Source organism: Etheostoma spectabile, chromosome 13 (genome assembly GCF_008692095.1).
Source record: "Etheostoma spectabile isolate EspeVRDwgs_2016 chromosome 13, UIUC_Espe_1.0, whole genome shotgun sequence".
Classification (NCBI taxonomy): Eukaryota; Metazoa; Chordata; class Actinopteri; order Perciformes; family Percidae; genus Etheostoma; species Etheostoma spectabile.
This window is the reverse complement of record NC_045745.1, coordinates 16,153,105-16,166,223: the sequence shown is the minus strand read 5'-3', so window position 1 is coordinate 16,166,223 and position 13,119 is coordinate 16,153,105. Positions and strand designations below refer to the sequence as shown.

Here is a 13,119-nt window from a genome sequence, read left to right as displayed (position 1 = left end):
CCTACAGACTGAGCTACTGCCGCCTTCTTCATTGCCATTATCTCAACGGTGAAACCTATTTTAATCGTTATCTCCTCCTGTAATAGGGGTTTTAATGAGGTAAATCAATATGAGAAAAGGGGTTTTGCTTTGCTGGATTTCACATTATATTTCATTTAATTTTATGAATGTCACAAAAATATTATCACATTCTCATATCCTATTGATGAATTCTTGGACAAATGCAAATGAGATTTTCACAAATTGAAGTTGATAGCAATGTAACAGAAAAAGAAAGAGCAAAAAGTGTGTGAAGGGAGCTGGCAGAGGATTATGGGAAGACTTAAAACCTAGGGCTTAAAACCTAAAATGAACGCTGGTTTGGATTATTGGCGTCTTTTGTTATGGCTCTGTATAACAAAGTTAATGAGAGAAGAGCCATCTATAAATGTAGTCATTCCCTATTGCCCCCATTACGATATCTGCATTTATATACAGCATATACTGCCTTTGTAATTGTCTGTCCATCCAGCCGTGTGTTCTGTTTTTCAGACTGCTGTCGACAGAGAAAAGCTGGGGCATTGATTAGACATTGACTCTGACTGTACTCATTCAAATCAAGAGCAGCTATTTCTAGCGTTGTGCGTGTGTGTTTGGGTACATGTGTGTAGGTGAATAGCTTCCATTGACGTGGATCTTACAGATTTTAAATTCACACGCCCCCACAGACATACTGACTATACACAGCATGCTAATTTAGCACAAACAGATAAAAATAGATCACAGATAGATCACAGCTGCAACACACAAACATGCACAAAGGAGAACACAGCTGTGGGGGGGGGGGGTTTGAAGCTTGAGCTAACAGGGAACTTAACAGTGATAATACAAAACCAATTCATCAAACAGATGCGCTGGGACCTGTAGTCCTCATTAAACACTGTCTGTGTTGGAACTACTGATCCCTGGGGTCCGTTTCAGGAAGATTAACACACTTGGAATCTAACCCTGAACTCTGAGTTGATTTACCCTGACATGGGAAACTTTTGAGTTTTTGGTTCCAGAATAGCTGATTTGAGTTGGTTCAATCGACTCGGAGTAGGTTGACTCAGGGTGTGTGTACCACCACCACAATAAAAAGGCAGCATGAAGGGAGCCCTGATACTACGATTCACCATAGTACCAACCACAAACAAACTGGTCGGCAGAAACACTCATGCGCACACACAGCAAGAACATATATTTCGTTAAAAAAACACAGCAGCTGCTGAAAATAGCGAGAATTGGAATGGGAGAAAATGTCTGCTCGAGTCAATGTGTAAGCTCCAATATAGTGTATTCATTTCATATTTAATCACAGATAACCTATATTATTACTGGGGAAAACTGTACTATTAACAGAATTATTAACAGAATTATGATTTACATTCATTTATTTCTTTTTATTGGCTTTTACTGGTGTGTGTACAGGGAACTCTTCACAAACGTTTAAAAAACAGCACACTCCTCTGACGGCGCTACAGTGGCTTTACTAATAATACTCTGCATCACCAATGTTGTAAAGAAAACTGCAGTTTGCAAGAAAACATAATGTGACACAAAGAATCTACTTGGATGTAAGAGCATGTCCACGATGGGTGACATAAGTGATATGAGGACGGATAAGGTTATGTAGCTACACAACTGATAGACAGGGGAAAAAAATGATACCGGTAAAATAGGTAGTGATCTGGAAATGAAAATGCATCAATAGTTGGGGCCTCAATATCATATATCATCTCCCGGTGTATGTTTAACTCCCCGCGAAGTAATACAGCTTCTTCATCAACGGGATCCTCCACAGAAGGATCCATGTTTTGAGAAAAAAAAAAAAAAGTTAATAAACCAACCCTGTTTTTTTTTTATTCATGCAGATAACAAACTGCGCTAAAATGATACAAGCTGAATGAATGAATGAGGAAATGAAAGCGTGCTGTGTCAGAGGGGGGAGACTGAGAGAAGAAATCCTGCTCCCAAAGAGGTTAGGTTCACAGACTTAGTTACTGAGGTTAAGTTACCTCTCTGTCTGAAACAGGCTGAAGTTACCCCTCTCTCAGGTTTGATTAACCTCCCTATCTGAAACAGAAAACCCAGAGTTACCCTCATCTCAGGGTTAAAAAACTCAGAGTTTTCACTAAACCTGCTTTTTGAAACCGACCTCAGTCCTTCCTGTAATCTTGTCTCAATGTGCTTTTGCTGTACAGAGGGGAGGGGAAAGCAAATCCAGAGGGAAAAATTACTACAACACAAAAAAAAACGGAACTTATATACTTCCAGCTCGATGAATGGGTGGTTGCAGGAGAGGGGAGGCGGACAGGTGCACCTGGTCCATGTGGGCAGGCAGGGTCACAGTTTCAATCCTTATACTGGTTCCTTTGGACACAAATCATGGTGTGCCACTGTATAAGACATTTTTGAAAAATGTAGTCAAATATTTCAAAAAATTATCCCCAAACTAGCCAACCCACAATGGCTCCCTGTGAAGTTTCACTTTCCTTTCAAAATGTTACAGCTGACTTTTTAAGTAATAATTTCTTAACTAATAAGCTCCATTGTCAGAATAATAACCAGAGAGCAGCAGGTATTATCTGTCAAACAAACGTGTTGTTTTATTGAAGAAGTCAGTCTATATTAATTGGAACTGCAATCTGATTTCATGCTGCACACAGCATGAGTAGTTTTCCACACAACAGCAGAACACAGTGTGTGTTAGTAGTGAGTGGATAATGAGTAGCAATCTGATATAAAATAACAACATTCATCATTATTACATAAAGAGGGCTTTACCAAAATGAACTTAACATACTGTGTCTCTCATACACTGTAGCATAAAATCAGTTTGTGTGTACTGTTTGTCTGTGCAAAGTCCTGTGGATTATTCCTGGGTCCATCAGACTGTCTATTGATTGTCCTGTCTGTCAGTATGGAAGCTTGATAGCTGTCATGCTAGCGAGCAGGAACTGAAGCGGTCAATTCACAAACTGGGATCATGTTTGTGAGACAGAAAGGGAGAATGCGTGTGCGTGCGCGTGCGCGTGTGCGTGCGTGTGTATGTGGTGGGAAGGCCGCCTGCAGTAAAATATGCTTGCGCCAGCTCCATGTCTGTGTATGTTAGTCATGCTCTGATTTACATGGCAGTCAACTCTCTCTCCATCCCAAACACACACACACACACACACACACACACACACACACACAGCTAGTTGCCAGCAGCTGTGTATTGGAGCAAGGTTTTAGATGGATCCTCTGCATCTAAAGCCAGCAGTTTCATGTTGGATGAGTCATATTGCTGGTGTTGAAGGTTGGAATGATGCAGTGATTTAAATTACTGTAGCATGAGCAATAAAGCTACCAGTTTTTGTTAAAGCTACATATAACATTAAAGCTCCTACTGTATAGATTTTTATCTGCCGCGATATCAGCTACGGCAGCACCTCTGGTATTGTTTTCACCTTGCGAGTCTGTTTTTTGGTGTGTGTGTGTGTGTGTGTGTGTGTGTGTGTGTGTGTGTGTCTGTGTGTGTGTGTGATCATGGCAAAATGGGGTCCTGGAGAATCCTCCTGTAGCTAGCGTTTGAGTACTTTGTTTATATTTCTGTCCATCTGTCAACAGATTTTGTCACTGTGATAGCGTTTTTGTGCAAGATACAGTAATGAAACATTAAATGTGTGTAGTTAAGATCAAAATGAAGGCCGAGTTCGTAGATGGGTGTGAACCTTCATCAGCAGTGGTTGAAAGGTTTGACTTGTGTTTCCATATCTTTTTTTTAACTGTCAACCATGAGTCCAACCGTGTTAAAGGACAGCAATTCAAAAAGCAGTGGTACTATTTTAAGACCTGGATTTTTGTTGTCTTTGGCAGGAAGAACAAAGGAGAATTTGAACACACCGCCCAGACTAGATCAAGGACAGAGCGCCTTAGTCTTCTTAGAAAAGACTAAGAGCTACAGTTGCAATAAGCATTCATCACTAAAGAGCTCTTTTTACGCCCTTCCTGGAAAAGACATGCATAGTAGTGATGTATGTTTTCTCTGTCAGACAACAAATCAGATAAGACCAAAACACTGCAAGGAATCTTGGAATCAAGGAATTATTTAAAAAAATTAAATAAAAATTCATGAAACAAGTAGGTGTCAATGAGAGGCTTTGCTGGAGCAAGTGATGAGTTTTCATTAACATGACATAGTGTGATATTTTGAGGAAAGAAGTGACTTCAATCTAAAGCACCACAAAACAATAGTGTTAGACAAGTAGTGAAAGAGGATTGCAGGAGGCTAACCAAACTACAAATGCTCTCTACACTTTTTCTGTTGCCCGCATTACCACACACTCTCCACGCTCATAATCATAGTCTTTCTGATTAGGGCTCAAAGCTGAACTAGTTTGCAACCACAGTTCAAAGTAACATAACAAATATATCTTATTTAATGGCAGCCATTGTTTCAGAGGGCTCTGCTCAATGTTACTGGCTAGAACAGCAACAAATTGTCATCGATTCAGAGGAGATAGGGCAGTTATCACACAGCAAACGTCAGCACAGAGGGAAATGAGGGGACATTAGGGCACAGCATGAGCCTGTCCAGTGTCACTGTTATGTAAGAGATGTCTTGGTGGCAACAAATAGCCTCTGTCTCTTTCTGTCCCCCATCCCTCAGACCTGCCAACGGTCTGTCCCTAAACCCATCAACCTCCCTCTGCTCCCTTTTTTTCCTGTCATTCTTTAACTTTATTCTCTATTTTTCCAGACTGATCTCATGAAATGGTGTATGTATGGCACGACAATTCGTATGCCATTATTGGTGTGTTGTCAAGACGCATACTCGTTGTCTAAGTTGGCGTGTATATTTAAGCAAGGTCATGATGCCGTGTTGATTTTTCTTTCTCATACTGTGCTCATCTCATGAATCAGCTGTTAGCAACATTGATGCTGCAACCCATAGTGCTTCCTCTGAGGATAGATGTCCCTGGATGGTGTTTTCACAATCCTGGCACACAGCCTGCTTAGCCTGCTTTATTTGAACTGCAAGTTTATTTTTATCATTAAGTCCAAACCTAAAATTCCTGAAACCGTGACAGTGGTGTTTGTGCCGACAACTAACTATAATGTTTGTAGAAACTCCTGTTTTTATAGAGGACCTCTGCTAACTGACCTGTTAGGCCGGCTCCACACTGGATATGTCACGCGAGCGTGTCAGCTGCATGGCGTGTCCGTTTTTATTTTGGCTCCCATGTTAACAGGTTAGAGCTTACACACTGCCTGCGTGACACGCACGTCTCGCCCTCAGCTCAAGCCGTGCCGAAAACGCGTGCATGCTAGGAATAGAACCAACGCTTATTTTTCACACAATACGCGAGCGTGTTGGAAGCATTTCCAAGCAAAATAGAATAGGAAAAGATGTTTATATGTCCTTTTTACACAAATACATATTAATAAATGACATGTTGATGTTTGATAGTCTCTAGGTTTTGACATTAATGCAGATATAAATGTAATAAAAAGAAAATAAAAAAACAACTAAAAAAAAGATTTGTGTGATGGTCCTACATCAGGTATATAGGCTCTCTACAGCTACAGAAAGTTGTTAATGTTATTGAAATAAATATACAGCTCACTTACCCATTTTTCACAGTTTGAATCTGTCCCGAAATAGCCCTCCCTGTACGTCACCTAGCAGCAGCAGCAGCAGCAGTAGCAGCGCCGCCACAGCCGCCACAGCCGCCACACAGCTGACACGCAGCAGAAACGCCACTCTCACGCGACACAGTCAGTGTGTAGCCGGACTTAGAATAGCTTTTTTGTCCTGGCATAAAAATGATTTTGCATTTACAAAAACTGTATTAAAAAAAGCCATTTCATTTATAGAATGGATCACCAGTTCAACTTGTACACAGTAAAGCACGTGCTGTAGACTTGTGTTAATGTATACAGTCAAAAGTGTTGATGTATGGTGACATTGAAAAACATTTATTAGAATCAAGTTATCATTTTTTGCACATGCTGACCATGGCATTCTTTCTGTCACAGTGAAATCTGACAACAAGGAAATGCAGGAGAAGACGGACAAGTTTGACACCTTTGATAAGAAAGAGAAAGACGATCAGCTGAAGAAGGACGCTGGTCCAGACAAGAACCAGAAGTCTGAGAAGATCCTCAAAGAAGAGGAGAAGATGGAAAAGATGAACGCGGAGAAAAACAACAAGGCCAACGAGAAGGCAGAGAAGGTGGACAAGCCTGAGAAGACCAACAAAGACGAGAAGAAGGAAGAGGAGAAGAAGCTGGGTGAGAAGGGAGGGAAAGGGACAGCCAAGTCTCCAACAGGCAACAGCAGCAAGACCCTGCCCAGCCCTGACAGCAAGAGCAAGGTAGGTCACACACACAGAGAATACTGCTGTCCACACACATTTCCTGCAAACAGATTTACACTTTTAAAGTGAAAGAGTGTCCAGTGGTTACAGAAACAGCCCGGCACCCAAAGGTCACAGCTTTGAACTCTGCCACAACCGGTGTGTCCGACAGCCTGTTCAAGTGTCCTTGAGCAAGACACACACACACACACACACACACACACACACACACACACACACACGGGTGCTCAGGCTGATAACAGAAATTACACAGACATCTTCCACGTAAGTTAGGTTGACCAACAGCAAACCATCTTCAACAAATGGAAAGCCAGAGAGCCAAACTGGAGGAAGCTAATATAGCTTATTAGCTGTGTTGCATCATCCACTTTTATTTAAGGCTGCAACTAACCATTATTTTCTTTATGGAATCATCTGCAGATCATTTTCTCGATTAGGCTGCTCTGAATTGCATATTTTACTTTGTGATTGGTCGCTTGCTGTGCTGCCATATCACGCTCATTGCATTCAGTGATTTCATATCTGCTTTTTCTTTCTCTCTCTCTCTCTATCTGTCCTCCTCTTTCGGTCTTTACCTCTCTCCTCTCTTTTTTTTTTTTTTACTGTATCGTGGCTTCTTTTAATTCCATTATCACCAGCCTGACGTGGGTTCAACTAAACCAAACTCCGCTAAATCCCGCCCATCCACCCTCTCCACCAATGGCGAGGCCAAACGCCCTTCCCCCACCACAGCCTCAGCCAATAAAAAAAGCCCTGTACCCAAGGCGACCACACCCACCGCTGCCAAGCGGTCGCCAAATGCAGCTGGCTCCGCCAAGGCTGCCAAGGTGAGTATAATACACATGGCTGGATATAGTTCTTTTGTGAAAATTGGATAAATGTAATATGTTCCATTTTAGTGAAGATTGGCATGCTCAGTTTGCGTTTGTGTCTGTACTTGTGTTCTTGTTGACCTGTGAAACATCATCACAACTCTAAGTCGCATTTAGCTCGGTCTGGATGTCCTGAAGTGTGCCAGCATGCATTTCTGGTTCCAAATCAACCAGATGCAATGATGCAATAAGCTGATAAAAGACAAACTGTTGTCTCTCTGTCACCAAATAGGGTTTTGGAATAAATATGTTTGTTTTATTAAGTAAGGTGCAGTCAAGATGGACAAACAGCCTTGTACAGGAAGTCAAATAAATAGTTACATACTGTAAAATCCCTCCAGATTTAATAAAATGTTATCAGACCAATCTTTTCAGCTAGTACTCAGTAATAATTATTGTCCTAATGATGTTCTCCTGTATGACAAAGTAGCCTATTAAAATGCTGTATAGGTCTTTGATCATAATAACAACCATATTACTCAATTATTTCTGATGATAATTTCTCATGTAAGGCAGCAATAATATCAATTTACCGCAGTAGATGAATCAACTGCTGGGCATGTTCCTCTTACACTATAGAAATTCAAAACAATGAAACAATGAGTGAAATTACATAAGGCAGAAATAAAAGACTATTTTTAACTAGTGATCCGTCAGATTTTCTGATCATCAGAACATAACATCTGTTCAGAAGGGATTTTAAGAATCCTCACATCCCACTTCCGAAAAGTTGCCTAATATTTAAGAATAAGAAGAACTAAGAATTACTAAGGATATAATCAGTAACATATTCATGTTGTCTAGACTAAAACTATTGTACTGTATGTATGTATGCAGCTGTGAGAACTCTCGGTAAAATAAGATGAATGTATTCTCCCTCTCTGTCTGACAAAAGTCACAGTCAACCACAACAACAACACAACATTTATTCTGTAAACACAACACAACTTCAGAGTGCAAAATCCAATTAAACCAAAAATTAAAGATTTCTACAAAGTGCAATGTTGTTAATCCAACATAATCCAGTAAATTCCTAGATCAGGAGAGAGCCAGGCATTTCCTATCATGCCCTGAAGTTTGGCAGTCGGTGAAAAGAGCAACTCCAGTGCCTAACCGGCTGAATTATGCGTAGATTTCCAGTGATCTAGTCTAAGCAGGCCTGGCTCATCTTTTACAGTTCTCTTGAAGTGTAACTACCCTAGCCTGGCTGAGCCAGTTATGTCTCAAAGAACGCTTTAGTTACAATTGCAGATTGAGCATAATGTCTCCTGCTGTTGAACTTGACAAGTGTTAACTCCTGAGGACATGAGTTGGAACGTGGCATGCTGAGAGAGGCCTTTTGTTCCTACTAATTTGGACTTTAGACCTGTAAAATGTTCATATTTTTACATAAATCTCTTACCTATAGTACTGTGTCTTTACAAGCTCTTATACCGGCATGATCCGGTATGACTTTTGACATTTGTGACCATGCCACTGTCAGAGATGACTTTACTGCAAAGACTGTATCTTAATTCCTCACTCCTTCCCTCCTGTTAGTCATAAGTCGGTATTCTTCTTCTTCTTCTTCTTCTTCTTCTTCTTCTTCTTCTTCTTACTTGTGATATTATCTCAGCGTATATCAAATGCACGATTGTTCCTCATAACATCAAGAAACATGATGACATCATTTTCATGCACACAGCAGCAAAAGTACATAGAGACATACAGATAAACTCTCTTATTCTCACAAAATGTTAAAAACACACACACACACACTCCTCCCAAAGCTCATCTGTCTTCTGTTTCCAGACTCCAGAAAATGAGAAACGCCCACCTGTGCCAAAGGCCACGCCCACACCCCGTGCGACAGCCAGTAAGAATGGCTCCTCTGCGACTGCTGCAGGTAACCCTGCTGGTACGTGCAGTACACACACTCTAACAAGTACAGCAACATCATTTCTATTATATCTACAGTGTCTGTCTGCCCTCTGTAACTGATTGTGTGATATGAATGATGTTTTCAGACAATATCTCTCAGTAACTCGCCTTCAGCTAGTTCACACTGTTGAAAGTGCAACATGACCTCTACAACAGGACCTGAACTCTCCACAGTAGCTGGAAAATGACTCACAATGTAAACTGTTACCACTCCAGGCAGCGGGCTAACTGATTTGCAACCATATGTTACACATTATTGGATTCAAAAGCTGGCTTTTGAAGACCCCAGCCTGGTATTTTTTTTTATCTCACCTCTCCAAGAGAGGAAGCTATGACTCAGTCAGAGCTATGTTAGTCTGCCTTTTTGTGCACTTCGGCTCAGCACCCTCAGAGAATATGATTCATTCACCCAGTTTGCAGGTATGGGTGTTATGTACTGCAAGGTGGATATTTTATTTTAGTTGCATGAGTGAACTCCATTACTTTTGTGGCTGTTGCCCCGATGGCAGCAGTTTAGTCAGATTTCATAATGCTTCTGCCACATGATGGCAGCATTACAGCACAACTTTATCAACATGATAGACGTGCTGTCACACCTCAGACTGCATGCAAGACAATCTTCAAGTCACCGGAAGTCCTTAAAGCTTTAGTGCGTAACATTTTGATATCTATGAATGTCTGTTACATTCAAGCCATTGCCAAATGAGTTGCTACAAAGCTAATTAAGACCATCAGCTCCACACAACCCTCTCTGTATTTCTCAGTATGGCTGTGTTCAATAGATTGTGTCGTCCGGTGACTCTCCCGTGCAGAAGCTTGAGTGACAATAATTACCTCTTCTGAAGAGTCCATCATGCTTTTTTAATCCTTGATGTCTTCCTTGGCTACTAGCAACTGTGTGGAGGAGGGTGTAGGAAAACTGTATCATGTGGGCACACCAACAGTTTTGTTGTCATTACTTAGAATTCCTCGTTGAGGAGACAGAAACTACGCACTGTAGCTTTAAAGGGACAGTTAGAATTTTTTTGCAGTGGGGTTGTATGAGGTAGTTATCCATAATCAGTTTTCCACAATCCTTTTAGCCAACTAAAAAGCCCCAGCCCAACAATATCAGTTTTAATCTGTTCTTTTGTACGCTATATTTAGAATATTTTCACAGCTTTACCTTGCCTTCAAACTGCACTGTTTAAGTTTTTGCTTAGGGAACTCGAGCCGTTCAATGCTCACTTCAAAACCAGCAGACTCCTTTGACAAAAACAGTAATTTTACCTCCATAACATGGGAGGTGATGGTCTACTGCTGCCTCAATCGGTTTATTAGTTTGTGTTATTTTGTGACTTTGGTGTTTTGAAAGGGTTTGGAACTAACAAAACTAACTAACAAACTAACTGATCGAGGCAGCAGTAGACCAGTAACTCCCGAAGTTCTGCGAGGGAAAATTACAGATTTTGTCAAGAGTATGCTGCTTTTTAAAAGAGCAATACAACAGCTTCAGTTCACTCGTATAAACTTAAACGGTGCTGTTAAAAAAGTAAGGCGGTGAAAAAATTGCAAACAAGGTGTACACTTAAACAGATAAAGATTTTTTTAATGTGGTCTGTTGTTGTGGGCAGCCGACTTCAGGATTTCTCTGTACAGAAACTCGACTATGGCAAGACTTTGGATTGTCAGCTACTGGCAGCCAGTCACCTGCTTCTTTTCTTTTTGATGTGGATTTGACAGTAGAAAAATAGACAATAAATGTCAGCTCTTCAAATCTCTCCTGTTGTCTACAGCGTTTATTTGAAAAATCAAATAAAACATCTCAGTGTTTGGTGAATAGTTGAGCCACGTGTTAGCACATCCAACATGCAATGAACCACACAGTAAATGTTCTGTTAAACCAATTGTTAAAACCCAGATTTGTCAGAATAGAGCCCTACAACTTAGTTTACAGTCCACACATATGGCAACAAAATATGCACGCACTGTGTTTCAGACTACAAAATACAATTTTGCCTCCATATGGTCAAAGGCTAAAGTGTCATGTGTGACTCTAGTGTGTCTAAGGCTACGTCGCTCTGTTTTCTAACTACAGCGAGCAAGAATGACAAGACTGAGAACAAGACAGGCGAGGCCAAGAAACCCAAGGCTACAGGTAATAAACTAAGAAAAAAGATGGTCAGTCAAGGAAAAAAAGTTGAGTAATACTTGTTTCAATATTGTTCTCATGGAATTGTAAATGTCACTAGAATAAAGTAAAGGTTATGGAGAGAAATATATACATGATCACACTGTAAAAGCTGTTTCAGGCACCTTTAAGGCTGGGCAGACTGAACCTGTGACTGTTGTGCTCATGCGTATGGATCAATTGACCGGCCGTGATGTTATGAAAAGAGAGAAAGGCAGCATTACTTTGTGCAATTATTACTATACAGGACATAAGAAAAACTCGGGGCGATGCAGACGATATGGTCTGTGTGTTCTGCAGCAAAGTTCAGTTTTATGGTACAGCATTCTTAAGGCTACAGTTTTAGCAACAAATACTAAAAACAGTTTAACTGCGGTTTATAACAGATACTAATAATCCATGTAATTTGTAGAGCCCTTTTTATTGAAAACTCAATCCCAAAGTGCTACAGGAGACTGAAAACAGGGTAAAAACAGAAGCAAAGCAAAGAAATAATGATCTTTTGACAGCAGCCGTGTTGGGACATCGGATCATTGAAATGCTCAAAGTGCAGCCAGCAGTGACGTGCCAGAAATCCATCAATCTGCCTGACAGCCAGATCGTTAATTGCTCAGGAAGTCAATCAGGCGTTGTGTGACCCCCAACTTCAAACTGCACCTCAAATGACAACCGATCTTGTAAAAATTTGGCCTGATTCTTAAATTTGTCAAAGGCAAATTTGGGGTGAAATGGGGCTTAATTAAGGGAAGAACGTGTAACATTGTCTTGCCCTTTATACAAAATAACCATATCATTGATTGATCATGTGGTATATTACATAAAAGCATGATGTGTTGATCAATACCAGTACCTCAGTGATGAATAATATGGCAATTTTTCTTTCCTCTTTACTGGACATAGCCAGTTTACTTGTTTACAGCCGGTGAAATAACATGGTTGCACCTATAAACTCTGAACCATTATGTCTTTGTTTCATAATACTTCATTCCTGTTACCGTTCTTTCCTAGCCCGTCCTCGCCAAGCCTCCACCACTACTCCTGCTGCCTCCACTAACGGTGAAACCTCTCACCGCCGCCGTGTCATCACTAAACCCCCCGTGCCCAAGCAGACCCCAATGGAGAAGAAGCCGGCGGTGCCGCGTGCTCCCCGAACCCCCCGGCCCATCAACGCTCCAACACCTGACCTGAAGAACGTCCGCTCCAAGATCGGATCCATTGACAACATCAAGTACCAGCCTGGTGGAGGAAAGGTAGGACAAGCCAGACAGTACAAGAGAGGTCTATAAATAATGCTCAACACTTATTTACATATGAATCATACATCACTGTAGCTTATCATCCTCCATTAAACCAGTCACCGTAAGATAACACCAATTAGCTTAGCTGTCAACACCGAATGGGAATTCTGCCAAGACCACCCCTTGAAGCATCTGTGCTCTTTTCTGCTATCAACCCTGTCTCCTAAAAAATGATGTTCCAGTCTAGCTAAATTCCAATCTCGATTACGTTTTGAGGGAAACGTATTTTCTCCCGGATTACCATTGTTTTAACACGTGGTTAACGTTGTGAATTGTAAACAAAAGGTTAGGTACTAGATTAGGTAAAGATCGTGAATTAGGTTACAAAAATAACTTTTTACATAACTCAAAATAAGCCACCATTGACTTCTCACATGGGACACAAACAGCAGTCTCTTGAGTGAAAGTCCAGTATTTGTTTGACTGATAAATTCAGTTATTAAATAGAAAAAGTTAAACAACTGTCCTTATAACAC

General features: G+C 40.8%; 1 protein-coding gene across 7 annotated transcripts in view; it reads left to right on the top strand.

Moving 5' to 3' along the window:
* The window catches only part of LOC116700276 (microtubule-associated protein 4), an 89,356-nt gene that overhangs the window by 63,095 nt on the left and 13,142 nt on the right, over positions 1-13,119 (top strand). For 6 of the 7 annotated variants that reach the window (XM_032533323.1, XM_032533325.1, XM_032533324.1 and 3 more), the window contains 5 exons: positions 6,043-6,380; positions 7,022-7,210; positions 9,047-9,152; positions 11,253-11,312; positions 12,354-12,595. In XM_032533323.1, coding sequence (XP_032389214.1) covers positions 6,043-6,380; positions 7,022-7,210; positions 9,047-9,152; positions 11,253-11,312; positions 12,354-12,595 — 935 coding nt within the window. The remainder of the gene's footprint in view (positions 1-6,042; positions 6,381-7,021; positions 7,211-9,046; positions 9,153-11,252; positions 11,313-12,353; positions 12,596-13,119) is intronic. The other variant, XM_032533326.1, reaches the window with a different exon arrangement.